This window comes from Onychomys torridus, chromosome 3 (assembly GCF_903995425.1).
Source record: "Onychomys torridus chromosome 3, mOncTor1.1, whole genome shotgun sequence".
In the NCBI taxonomy this organism is placed as follows: Eukaryota; Metazoa; Chordata; class Mammalia; order Rodentia; family Cricetidae; genus Onychomys; species Onychomys torridus.
In genome coordinates this window covers 76,521,572-76,535,935 of record NC_050445.1, presented here as the reverse complement: position 1 = coordinate 76,535,935, position 14,364 = coordinate 76,521,572, and the positions used below count along the sequence as shown (strand labels likewise).

General features: G+C 36.2%; 1 protein-coding gene across 1 annotated transcript in view; it reads right to left on the bottom strand.

The window, feature by feature from the left end:
• The window catches only part of Sema3c (semaphorin 3C), a 158,274-nt gene that overhangs the window by 49,015 nt on the left and 94,895 nt on the right, over window positions 1-14,364 (bottom strand). Inside the window, exons 6-11 of the mRNA XM_036182788.1 lie at window positions 10,711-10,801; window positions 8,694-8,813; window positions 6,069-6,211; window positions 4,601-4,715; window positions 3,058-3,127; window positions 358-502 (exon numbers count right to left, since the gene is read on the bottom strand). Coding sequence (XP_036038681.1) covers window positions 358-502; window positions 3,058-3,127; window positions 4,601-4,715; window positions 6,069-6,211; window positions 8,694-8,813; window positions 10,711-10,801 — 684 coding nt within the window. The remainder of the gene's footprint in view (window positions 1-357; window positions 503-3,057; window positions 3,128-4,600; window positions 4,716-6,068; window positions 6,212-8,693; window positions 8,814-10,710; window positions 10,802-14,364) is intronic.

Genomic DNA, 14,364 nt, shown 5'->3' with positions numbered 1-14,364 from the left:
AACCCTGTCAACCAAAGAAAGGAAAAGGTGGGAGCGGGGTGGGGTAAGCACTAGTGTTAACATATTTAGTCTTTTTCTGAAACTTCAAAGTGAGAGCTTTAAAATTAAGAAAAAAATATCCTCTATATTTAAGTAAGTTGTTTTGGAATTTTGAAGAGATTTTGTTCATAATTGTAAAATTGCATCTTCTATAACATACATGCTATATTAGCAAATTTCAAACCAGGCAAGGATTAAGCTATATCCATGATGCTGAAAACTTATAATGAGCATACCCAGAAGACCATAGTTACATTTAATAAATGTAAATGTAACATTTGTTTAAGTATGATAAAAGTAAATTCCATGGATACTTACAGTTCCAGGGCGAGGATATGGAATTCTTCCTTGATAGGATATCAACTGGTGATTGGGCCCTTCTTTGTGGGCAAAGGGCCCATTGAATACAGTCTGTATATCAGATAAATGATACACACACACAGCAGATCCTTTAAAAACAGAGCTGAAAATGAAAACAAAGAATCTGTTTTACTATTCTTAAAATATATCCCATTTGTGCTAGTGAGAATTTGAGCACTCTGGCTAGGGAAGCAGATCATCCAGCTGCGGAGATGTTTCCTGTTACAGCAGAAGGGAACGAACTTGGAGATCAACAGCGAGGTATACAGAGTGAAAGACTCTGCAGCATTCTGCCCTACTCCTGATATCTCCATCAAACGCCTCCCCTCAGGGCTCAGGGAACCCTGTGGAGGGTGAAAGAGGAAGCAGAAAGCTCCTAAGAGCCAGAGGTGAAGAAGGCAGCCAAGGAAACAAGGCCTACTAAATCAGCATTATCAAAGCACACTTGAACGCACAGAGACGGAGTGAGGCACCAGTCTGCACCAGATGGGAACCAAGAGTTGAAAGAAGTAGACATCCACACCCATCCCTAGCCCAGAGGCAATCTCCAACTGATAACTACCTGCAAATGAAAATATACTTTCCTCTAAGGGAGTCTCACTGGGAAAACAAACTACTCTCAAAGGCAGGCTGCAGGGCAGCAGTAGATGTCAACAGAACAAACTCAAGGGCATCTTGGGAGGTTCCTTGTCTCAGAATGTTGTGCCAGTGCTTCTCCTTCTAAAAACAAAATTTCTATTTTATTTTTTTTCATTTTTATTTTTATTTACACACACACATATATATATATTTCCTCCTCCTCCTCCTCCTCCTCTCTTCTTCTTCTGCTTCTTCTTCTTCTTCTTCTTCTTCTTCTTCTTCTTCTTCTTCTTCTTCTTCTTCTTCTTCTTCTTCTCCTTCTCCTCCTCCTCCTCCTCCTCCTCCTCCTCCTCCTCCTCCTCCTCCTCCTCTTCCTCCTCCTCCTCCTCCTTCTTCTTCTTTTCTCTTTTCACCCTACATTATGGCTTCCAGTTGGTGTTTGTATGGGATTCCTAAGGATGCAAATGAGTGGGTCTCTGGTTCTTATGCCTTCTCTTGGGCTCTTTTCTTTAGTTTGTTTGTGTTGCAAATTATGATGTTAGTTTTTGTTGTACCTTTATTATATTTTACATATTATACATAAAATTTATATAATTATATAAAAATATATTTGTACCTATATTATATTTTATTATTATTCCTTAGCAGCCTGTTTGTTGTCTATTGAGAGACAGAGCAGGGATAGATCCAGATGGGACAGGAGATGGGGAGGAACTGAGAGAGGTAGAGGAAGGGAAACCATAAGCAGGATATATTATGTGAGAAAAAAATCCATTTTTCAATAAAAGGAAAAAACAAAAACATAAACAAAAATATTAATTTTAATTCTAAACAAACATAAACAGAATTATGATTTCATTCTGAAATAATTTCCAATAATATGTGAACATCATGTCTTTTTATAGTAGTATTATCATAACTTCAGAGTTCTTCCATGATATCCTTATTAGCAACTGGAGAAGTATATCTTGCCATTGTTTATGTATTTTCCATTTTAATCATGCCATGAAAAATGATCCAGGCATGGAGAGAGAGCTCAATTAGAAAATGCTGACCTTGCCAGTGTGAGGGCCTGAGTTCAGTCCCCAGTATCCATGTAACAAATAACAACAACAAAAAATTAGTGAGGTGTGGTAAGAACTCCACCAAGGGGGAGGGGAGAGGAGGAGACTGCTCTGGCCACCTAACCTGCCTGGCCTCTGAAAGCCACCACCACCACACTTGACATTTGCATAGGTGTCTGGGATCAAACTCAGGGCCTCATGCATGGACAACAAGATCTGTTTCCCACTGAGGCATTTCCCCTGGCTCTTACACCACATTTAAAAGTCACTTAGAAACGAATGTTTTCAATCACTATTTTGCAGTTTTCTAATAACTGAAAAAGAACCATTACATCCTTCCTTTTGGCCCAATAGACTTGGCTGGAGTACGAGCCTGAATTTACAATAACTCCCAGTACAGAATTCATTGACAGAAATGTGCACAGAAACTTTCAAGTATCTGGGAAATGCACTGAAAAACACAATAAAGTTGCCATTGGACTCCAAGAAAAGTTAGAAAAGATTAAATCTATTTTGAAAGGCAAAAATACAGTCATATTACAGAATAACAGAACCAGTCCAAATTTTGGTAGCTTCTCATAGTCATCATGTTAGATTAGTGAAGAAGTGAAAGTTATTTTAAGTATTTTTTTTAGTTTTAATAATGCATACTTGTTACAAAATTTAAATAATTAAATATACACACTTCTATGACTTGTCTATGTATGCTTGTGCTACCACTGCCAAAAAGCAGGAAAGAAACATATTCATCATAACTAAAACCTTGGATTGGATTTGATTAGAATCATTAGTCTTTAGTTTTATTATTTAAACAAAATACTTCAAGCATTTTACTTCTACAGTTTAATTCATACTTTTGTTTCTCCTGGAGAACAACATGTAATTGTTTAAAATGCCTTTGAAAACTATTTTGGAAACATTCCCTGAGATCAAATATATTTTAGTAATCTGGTGAAAGCAAGTAAAATGGGAGCATTCATTGTTAAGGGAAGAACTGCAGCTGTTTAATAATTACCTGGATGTGGTGAAGATGCCGTACACAAGGGTTGTCCTTGGATTGTCAGTTCCTAGCAGAAACACATCCTCTAGAAAGAGGAGAAGCACATTTTTTTAAAGTTTTTTTAGTTCCAAAATTTTAATTGGTAATTTTGAATTATACTAAAACAATAATTTTAACTATGAAAAGTAGTCCTCAGGAAGGTATTACTGGAAAATTGCTCCAATTTGGTATAATGTGATGATAAGTATGTGGTAACTTAAATAAAATGTTAGCTTGGCACTGAGGATATTCATGAAGATTGGATATCTATGTAAGCAAAGTTATGTATATAAGCACTGAGTAGAAGACCCTGGGGTGGAGATAGACTAGAACTTTGAGAAGTCTGCAGAGAAGACAAAGCTTGACCATGGTGTTCATGGTAGAAATGCCACAGATATTTTCCTATTACTTGTTTCTATGTCTCCTCAAAATCCTCTATTGATGACACATTCATTTTAATTTAAAAAATAATTCAGCTCTCAATTTCCTTTCAACTTATCATTTAAAGTTGTAATGTTGAAGAAAATCTTTCATATTGGGCCCTTCCTTCATAAGAAGTATAAAATCTTATTTAGGCTTATGCTCAAAATTTACAAGACTATTTCACCTAACAATTCCCCTAACAACAAAACTTTAATGAATGTTATAAGACAGAGACAGATATATTTATAATACAGCAAAGCAAAACATGAATGGTGAGTCTTGAAGAACCAAAGACAATCTGATAGAAAATGCCCTTTAAGGTGAGCAACAGCCTCCTTCGGATTTATAACTCTTAGAGTCAATACATTTTTGTATTTTGTAATAGATATGTGTTCTTTACCTCATTATATGCCTTAAATCCAAGATACTGTCTAAAATGTTTCTAAATGGAGCTGTTACTGCAGCATTATGATGTATAACAGAGTACTTTAACTACAGAAAACTATTCCCTGCTAGACTATTAGCCCTTATTTAATCTGGAAATCATAAGCCTCCTGTCATCGGAGGAACACTTAGTCTGAATCACCAAGAAAAACTAAGCTGGGAGCATAACTCTTGCAATTTATAATTGAACACTTTTTTCTTAAATTCTACTAAATATTCTATTTAATGCAATAGTTACATAAATATATATGTATATATGTGTGTTCATATATACATTAATTTAAGTCAAAATATCATAGCAGAATTTTTTAAAATTATATAATATTTTGAATTATTTACCTAGATTTAAATTTATTTAGATCAAAATATTACAAATATACATATATAATAAATTCATTTATAAAGGATCAAACATACCATTGCCTATATATAAATTACAGAAGTACTCCTACACCACCCTCATTCATATCCTAGCATTTCAATAGTTCATTCAATGATGAGAGAAATTACTAAAATATTTAACGACACCAATGAGCAGTTAGTTCATGATTCTCCTCCAAGATGGAACACCATCTTTCTGAGATTTTGTTAAGGGACATGATGGCTCATAAAGTCCTCCATAGAAACAATGCTCATTCTCACATCCACATACCCAATTCATCAAAATGTGTCTCTGGGCCATCTTCATCTGTGACTGAGCACACAAGTCTTGCCTTCAAGAATGTGGTCCACTTGTTGACAAGACTACGTTGTCCACCAGTGTCATTCTGAAACCATTTTGTAAACACAATTCAGATGATTAAAGAAACAATTGTGTATAAAAAATTCAACTAGAACTTTGATTTTTAATTTATTGTTATCTAAATATTAGAAAGGGTTATCATCAATAAAAAAAAAAGTCCCTGATCTATAGTATTTTGTGGTTGCTCTTTTGCAGTGCAACATCAACTAGAAATGGACTATGTGGCAATATAAGTATATGGCTCAATTTTTACAATATATAACAAACATTTATATGTGGTGAATAAATAACTGTTTTCCTCTTGCCGAGGCAAGCATTCATTCTCTTAGATGTGAATGAAATTTACTGCATACAGTTATGGCTTTCAGAGCTCACTGTGTCCAGCAAAGTGGGTATATCCCACATTAGAAGGCTCCAGATAGTTCTATTTTATCTCAAACTAAACATTTCCACGTTAATATTTGGTATTTCTGAGTGGATGGTTTATTACATACATTTTTCCCAGACAATGCACAGGGCTTGGCATTTTGTTCTTCTGTAGAGTCTACTGAAGACTTTTGTCCTCCTCTGTGTTCAAGAACCTTTTCTTTCCTCCTGGCTTTGCTAAATTGACCCAAACTATTGAGAAACAGCTGAGTTCTAGTCAATAGAATTTTGCAATATTTGAAGATAAATAGACACTGGATACTTCAATAAATATGTCTGACACAGAAAATTATCACAAATAAGCCAACAAAAGTCTACAAAGAGCCTACAGAAGATTACAAGATCAATTTTATTCAGTGTTCTTATATGTACTGCTAATACACTGACACTTTGTTCTTTAAAATTAGAATGGTAAAATAATTTCTTAATTATTGCATGAGGCTCCACCATATTTATGTTTTATTGAGATTCAGATGTATTTTATTTACAAGAATTATTTTGTTTTCTTTGGTAATTTACACTTTCACACTTGTTTGAATGCAACACAGCAAGTGGAATTGTAAAATTAGTCAAAACTAGTTCTGTGTTTAAAAGAACACCCAAAATATTTCCCTGAATATTTTTACTGAAATGCAGTAGAATTGTCTCACATAAACTGTGAAATGCATGCTGTCCTAAAAATATTCTTTCTATTTTTGTTTTGTTTTGTTTTTCAAGAAAGAGTTTCTCTATGCAGCTTTGTGCCTTTCCTGGAACTCGCTTTGGAGACCCGGCTGGCCTTGAACTCCCAGAGATCCGCTTGCCTCTGCCTCCCGAGTGCTGAGATTAAAGGCGTGAGCCACCACCGCCCAGCTTTATATTTTATTCATTGGTAAATGATAAAACCACAGCAGTACTGGAAAATACATTTCACAATCTGAATCACTTTAACTGGAAATTCCGGTGCACTTACAGGACATATTCTTGCCATCATGGAATGGATCTGTCTTGTGCTCCTATTGTTGTCCGTCAGTTTTTCTTTGAAGAAGAAATACACCTTAGCATCGTTTGGATCAGTGCCATCTGGGATCACATGTGCATCCACAAACATAGGTTCTGCAAAAGAAATATGAAGACTATGTTCTCAGGATAAAAACATTCTTTGAAATAGATGACAGATGCATTCCTTTCCAGAATAATTCACTGTTCATAGGCAAAATTTCAAAAGCAGTAATTGTATATCAACATACCTCATGGAGAGTATCAAACACAACAAATTATAGCTCTAGTGTGACAGACCAAAGCTTGTCTGTCTGAAGAATATTTAAAAAAATATATGTAAGAATTCTTTGCACGTGAATTAGTTGTAATATTATCTTAGCAGTTATTTCCCATTGAATTTAATGCTTGTTTTTATGATGAATTTTAAATGTGGTGTTTGCAATCAAGTGTATATAAGTCTAACTGACTGACACAGAATAAGAAAAGGGGTCCATTCCTAACCAAGAAGCTATCTTCATTGGATAAGTACTTGCAAATGAAAAAATTAGTTTTCTTCAAGGAAGTCTCACTAGAGAAGCAAACCACTCTCAGGGGCAGGCCCTATGCCTAGCAATCCATGGTCAAACAAAAAACTCAGCAGCATCTTTGGAGGGTCTTTGTCTCCTAATATTAAGACAAGGAGTTGTTTGTTTTTTGTTTTCTCTTTCAGGTCCTTTGCACATACATCATGTCTTCTGGTTTCATATTTTTATGGGACTCCTGTGTGTGTGAATTTGTGTGTGTCCGCATCTATATGAGTTTCTTGTGCTTTTTCTTTGGCTCTTTTTCATGATTGGTTTTTTTGTCCTATTCCAACCTGTTCGTCTTTCCTTTATCTTACAGTATTTTATTTTATTACTGTTCCTCTTACAAAAAGAGACGAAAGGGTGTGGCTTTGGACAGGAGAGGAGGTGGAAAGGACCTGGAGGAGTAGGGGAGGGCAAACTGCAATCAGAATATAGTGCATGAACAAAATCTATGTTCAGTAAAAGGAAGAAGAAGTAACTTTAAGCAGGAAAGAAGGAGGAGGGGGGAGAAGAAGGAGGGGGGAGAAGGAGGAGGAAGGCAAAGAGGAGGAGTAGGAGGAGTAGGAGGAGGGGCAGGAGGAGGAAGAAGGAGGGGGGGGGGGGGCAGGAGGAGGAAGAAGGAGGGGGAGGGGGAGGGGCAGGAGGAGGAAGAAGGAGGGGGAGGGGCAGGAGGAGGAAGAAGGAGGGGGAGGGGCAGGAGGAGGAAGAAGGAGGGGGAGGGGCAGGAGGAGGAAGAAGGAGGGGGAGGGGCAGGAGGAGGAAGAAGGAGGGGGAGGGGCAGGAGGAGGAAGGAGAGGGAGGGGGAGGGGCAGGAGGAGGAAGAAGGAGGGGGAGGGGGAGGGGCAGGAGGAGGAAGGAGAGGGAGGGGGAGGGGCAGGAGGAGGAAGAAGGAGAGGGAGGGGGAGGGGCAGGAGGAGGAAGAAGGAGAGGGAGAGGGAGGGGGAGAATTAGCAGCAGCAGCAGCAGCCACTGTTGATGAGGTATTAAAACTCTGGCTCTGTTTTCCCTTAAAATACAGCAAATGAAATGAAGAGGAGACGCTTCAAGGAGAAAATGTAGTCAGTGGACACAGATGCTTCCTTATTTCAGGAACAAAACAACTTTTTAGAATATTCTATTTCCAGATATACTGGTGGAATAATTTGAAGAAGCAAAATACAATCAATGCTTTCATATGTTAAATGCTTAATTGTGGTAATTCATGCTAAACTCCGTCATTAACTTAGGCAAGTTTCCTGAGGGCAGAATGGCAAGTGCTTGTGGCTTCCTCCCCATGCACAAGTCAGAGACTGACTGGGATCCTAGCAGCAAAATCAGCCTCTTTTCAGGGTGTGAATTCCTGTGACCTTGAGAATTTGAAACATCAAAGATTAAAAATCATCACACCATCGTACATTTACCATCAGTCAATTTTTTATTTTTATTTTTCGAGACAGGGTTTCTCTGTAGCTTTGGAGCCTGTCCTGGACTAGCTCTGTAGACCAGGCTGGCCTCGAACTCACACAGATCTGCCTGCCTCTGCCTCCCGAGTGCTGCGATTACAGGCGTGCACCACCACCGCCCGGCAACATCAGTCAATTTTTTAAAAAGTAATATGTAGTATTCTATCTACAATGTTAGATTCTTAGTGTAAACAAACACAAAAAGTTTCTGCATATGATCTGTTTATTATATTTTAAGTTGTGAATTTGGTAGAATCCTTCAATTTAGAATTATGGAAATATAAAAGCAATTGAAAGAAGTAAAACCATATTTAATCAGAATATATTACCATTTAACAAGTGGAGGCATGCATGATGGGTACCACCTATGTTTGTATATACCTAGTTCTATGGCAATTGTATCATTATTAATAAATCAAACAATTACAATAAGAATGATGGGCATTTATTTGGTACATAGAGTATAGAGTTACGACTACTCACATCAAAGGCTGATACCTTATTTTTTAACCTATTGCCAGCATGGATAATAAACGTTAGTTTATGGAAAAGAAACCAAAGGGGGAAATGCAGTAAATATATTCTTACCACTCAGCCATTTCGAATTGTGCTGATCAGTTCGGACTGCATTTCTCTTAGTTAAACTTCGAAAAATAGCAGCATCTGTTCCCATGAAATCTATGTACATTCCCGAGAAGAGTTCCTCATCTATGAAAAAGGAGCCATGGTCAGAGGTACTCTAATGTCTTTTAAACTTATTTTAAAGTTCAAGGAGATTTAACCTATTACATCATCCCAATGATTAGAAGAGGTTTGTAGTTACAGTTTCTGTTGCCCACCAAAACTACAAAGGACTAATTTTAATATGCTCTGATTGTGATGATTCTGTAGTTATAAAACCAAATCCAAGAACTATTGGTTCTAATTTCAGCAAGCAAGAAAGTAATAAACTTTGATTTAGTGTGATGTCATTCAACACACTAAATCTTGGTATTTTCATTCATAAATTATAAGAAATAAGCTATGATCCTAATAGTACTCATTATATATTAAACATTTAAGATTTTATCTAATAGGATGGACATACTTCTATTATTATTCTTATTATTTGATAACAGAAACTACATTGATGAGCAAACTAATCATTCAAACTCTACATTTGAATATTTAGGGCTACAAGGTTCTTAATAACATAAACACAAACCACTTTTTCCACAGTAATTCTGTTGTAAAAGATAAAGTGACTATGTCGAAAATTAAACAAGTTGCCCAATTTGTCATAAGTGACCTATTTAAATATTTAACCTGTATGTGTGCATCTGTTCCATGAAATCTATGTATCTTTATAATAATATCTTCCAGACAGGGCAGACTGCAGATGAAACATTTCTAAAATGAGCTCATCAGGTTCTAAACTAGACCCCTATCAGTTAAAGCTGGTATGACAGGCACCTTATCACCAATTTGTCCTTCGCAGGAAGGACACAAAATCTATGGCAACACTTAAGACGGTGATAACAAAGATAAGAATGAGTCATTTTTTTAACAGTTGGGCTGTTTAAACATTTGTTTAAATATCTGTTGTGTACATACATGCATAGATTTGGTTATTAAATCAATATAACCCATAATTATTCCACATGTTGGTATGGCTCAATAGTCATAAAACCATGGATTATAAATCCTCACTGCTCAATATCATTGATGATTATAGATCTCAATTATATATACTTACAAGAAGCATGGATGAGTAAGATACTTAAGTTGGCTTATAGCTTTTTAACGCTATTGCACACCATACAATCAATTATAGCTTAAACCTTACAAAAGCCTGCATGTCAAACTGATTTCATTTATTGCTCCATATTCTGAGTGTTTCTAATAGCATGTAGGAAAATTCCTGCTTCATTTTGGATAAGTAATAAATTCTTAAATAATAACACTTTGGGAAAAATTTTAAGAGAGAGTGTTTTCAAGATTTCTTTGTAGAGTTTTACGGAAATAGAAATTTGTGTCTTTTAACTTTATCCAAAAAATATTTTGCTAATTGTACTACCACACATTCAAAAAGCTTCAAGAACTCTGTGAGAAGTTCTTTAAAAGATAGCTTCGGGAAGCCAAAGGTGCTGGTGGCGCACACCTTTAATCCCAGCACTCGGGAGGCAGAGGCAGGCAGATCTGTGTGAGTTCGAGGCCAGCCTGGTCTACAGAGTGAATTCTAGGACAGGCACCAAAACAACATGGAGATAACATTTGACTTCTTCGTAGTCCTACAATGAGCACCCTAAACAGAAAATGACCATCAGACTTGCCAGTAGATCAGATGTGACTGTGATGTAAAATACTGAGCTCTTCTAATTCATAATGTTTCTTGACATTTAATTGCTACAAGTATTGAAACTGTATTATTTAATGATCAAATAGAGATGGCTAACCCTTAGAAGACAGTGACCCACACAAACTATGAGAGGTAATTTTAGGCTTAGAATCCTTTGGAAAGGAAAGAAAGTACACACTTATATAGATTTTTTATTATATTAACTGATTTATAAGCTGTGTGGGTTCTTTATTATTTAGACCCCCCCCCCTTTCATTTTCTACTTACTGATCATAACAGACACAGTGTTCACATTGGGGTTGAAGGAGCATCGTCCTTTTCCAGATTCACACTTAGAGTCAATCATAAAAACTTGGTCCTTTGTAGCAGAAAAATGTATAAGATGATAATGATACAGTATAATATGTACAACGAAATATAATTATAACTAATTTATTTTAAATAATTCTTATTTAATAAAACAAGACACCTTCATAAATACTTTCTATTCCTGTATCTCCAATATGTATATTAAGATTCAGTTGTCATATAAGAAGAATTTATCTGTAAATTAGGCTCTAACCTCAGCAGGGCTAACTCTTATGCCATTTTACAGCCCTAAGAACTGATCCAAGCATGAGTTCTCTTTAAATCAACATCATCAAAAGTCACTGGGAAATCTAAAATCATACGTTTAATTAGATGTGTTTGTAGAACCCTAGCCAAAGGAAGAAAAGTAACAGTAATGCAATAGTTATGCAATGATTACAATGTTTCTAAAAGGAGACTTTTAAAAACTACAATTCTATGTTACTATTTAATTTTTGTGTAACACATTGTACAATTTTAAAATATTAACTTATATTAAAATATCATCTGTTTGCCAGGCGGTGGTGAAACACGCCTTTAATCCCAGCACTTGGGAGGTAGAGCCAGCCTGGTCTACAGAGCGAGATCCAGGATAGGCACCAAAACTAAACAGAGAAACCCTGTTTAAAAAAAAAAAAAAGAAACGAAACAAAAAAAAATCTGTTCAATTATCTGTTCATTAAAAAAATATGGTCATCTCTGTGTACCTGAAGATTAATTAAACACTGATGATACAATAAACAAAACTACAGAAAACAATAAATAAAATTACAGAAATCTTGGGCATTGAGTAATTTATATTTAAATGAGAAAGGATGGAAACTAAAGAGAACAAAATATAAATATTGGTTTGGAAGATTCTGCTCAGTAGAAGAAACGTGCAGAGAGATGAAGTAGGAACAAGTTGAGATCAGGATGCAGTGAGATCAGTCGTGCTGGACTGGTGCTCAGTGAGCAGCATTAGGGGTGACTTTATAAACAGAGATACTGACATTTTCATATATCAACTTAGTACAAACTATTACTAAATTACAAGGGCAAAAAAGGATCACTTTTGTGGATTACATCAGATGATGGAGAACTCTAATTATCAAGTTAAAGTTTTTGAAAACTATCCTGAATAAATATAGTCTCTTAATACTTTTAATGTAGAGATAAAATGACCAGAACTCTGCTCCAGAAATGATTAATTTACACGTCTTTAGGAAGATTTAGGAAGGAATATATAAAATAACATGCTTGACTCAAGAAAATAGGCTGTTCTTATTAAACCTATGTATATATATATGGAGACAGAGAGAGATTAAATAAATTTACTTCTCTTGGGGTGATAATACTCCCCAAAGAATCTTAGACTATTTAACAAAAGCCCCAATATGAGGCATTAGAAACAGTCTTTTGAGTCATTGGTCAGGAAGCTCCAAGAGACTCCTCAAACAACACAGGCCATTGCTATTGCCCCTGGTTGCTTCTCAGAAGTTGGAGGTAAGTCTTTATTGTTGAAGATACAACATGCTTAATTGACCAGAAAGCCTTCTCCCTAAGAACTTGCTTTCATAGTACCAGAAAGTGACATGCAAACTTCTAAGAGAGGAAAGCAATCATCAGTCCTTCCTAGTTGTAATTCTTATGAACCATAACAATGACCACTGTTGCGAATATCCCTAAAGGTCAAATAGTGGCACTTATGTCTTTGAGGTAATCAACAGCTGTATAATTGGACACAATGTTAGCCATCTTAACATGAGGGAAATCAGGCCTAGACAACTACACATGGCTAGTTTAGAGGAGAGCCCATGACCACTACTTTCCTAACCCAGTATAATTCCCATCTGCATTCTAAGTACTTATCCTTATACCCATGGACAAGTGTATTGCTCACCCCTCATCAAAGAAGCAACTGTTTGCAGTAGAAGATCATTACAGAAAGTCACAACTAGTCACAAAACACAGAGAACTGATCATGGCCTACAGTATAGACCTATATATCATAGACCTACAATGTAACTCCTGAATGAATAATATAGGAGAGGGAGCAGAAAGATGATAAGGGCCAGAAGATGGGGAGCTCTGCTATGTTATTGTGACTCCTTGCTATAATAGACAAGCTTTACCCATCAAATATCTCCAACATAAACTGCCTAACAATATGTGAAAATTTCCAACAACAACTGACATTTCATAGGCCTCACCTTAAATGAAGAACTTCAAGTGATTTACAGCTACTGGGAGAGGGAGAACGTGTTTTTCCCTGGCATGAGATCCCCTGATTGCTTATTTAATACCAAGTAGGAAGCCCTAGAAACATGTACATGCAAACAATACTGAAGGGACCCAGGAAGCTTAATATATGTGTTTATTCATTTATATGTATATGTAATAACAATAGTTAAAGAAGAGATGTCCATAAATTTGAGAGGTAGTAGCAGAGGTGGACATGGAGGAATATCAGGGAGACGAGGAAGGGGAAAACCATGTAAGTATATCTTAGTATTGAAAGGTCTGGGTACTAGTTGATAATCATCTGACCTGTGATCTCAATGGTCATGGTGAAAGCAATTACAATATAAGAGAATTTGTCTGGTGATGATCAGAATTTAGAGACCAGTGAGAAATGGCTGTGACTCAATAGAGAAGAAAAGTCACACTTAAAAAAAAAAATAAAAGTAGTCTGTTTTTGACAGATAAGTCTGATGTAATGGAGTATATCACCAAGGCAATCAGAGCTAAGTGGAGTTCAAAACAGAATCCAAAATTCAGCCTCCTGACACCTAGCACATCTGCTTTCCAAAGAAAATAATTATAAAGATGAAGGAAAACAAGAAAATTTAATAATCTTGGTTGCAGTCCTAGAGCCAGGAACAGATTTCCCTAGATAAGCCGGGGTTGGCACTGGAGGAATTGATGAAAATAGGTACCAGGTGTTCTCTACTGGCCCACTTCCCTGTTACTCAGCCTCCTCTTCTCTACATGGTCTTAATTACAGTCTAGTTATAGTCAACACTGGAAACATGTGGTGAAAAATATTAATAATCTATTTCAAGCAGAATTAAGACTTCAACTAATTTCCTAAGAACTCAGCCCTATTTTTCCCCAGATCATCAGTCTTCCTTCTTCTTTTTTGCCTTTCTCCTTGCGACTTTACAATATTAGATTCAATAGTTTCAATTTTAGTAACTTTTGAATGAGTTTTATTACGGCACTTCAGTACATACTTTGTCAAGCCTGCTTTGACTCCATTCACCTGTTCCCATGTCCCTCAGCCATGGGGCACTCTCTTCCCTCCTGCTTTCTTTTCTCAGGTGCTCTATTACCATCCATGTCTCTTTCCCCTCTCATAATTCATTTTAATTTTCAAGACCCATTGGCCCCCAATGCATATAAAGTTTAAACTCTATGATCTGCATGTGAAATAAAACATGTAGTGTTTGTGTCTCTTCCTTTGATTTCAAACTTAACCTGACTAGCTGCTTCAAGGTACTGCTGGTATGATTTTCCTACCACAATGGACTGTAACCTGAACTAAAAGCTAACTGAACCCTTTCTCTATTAAGTTGTTTTGGTAGAGGTATT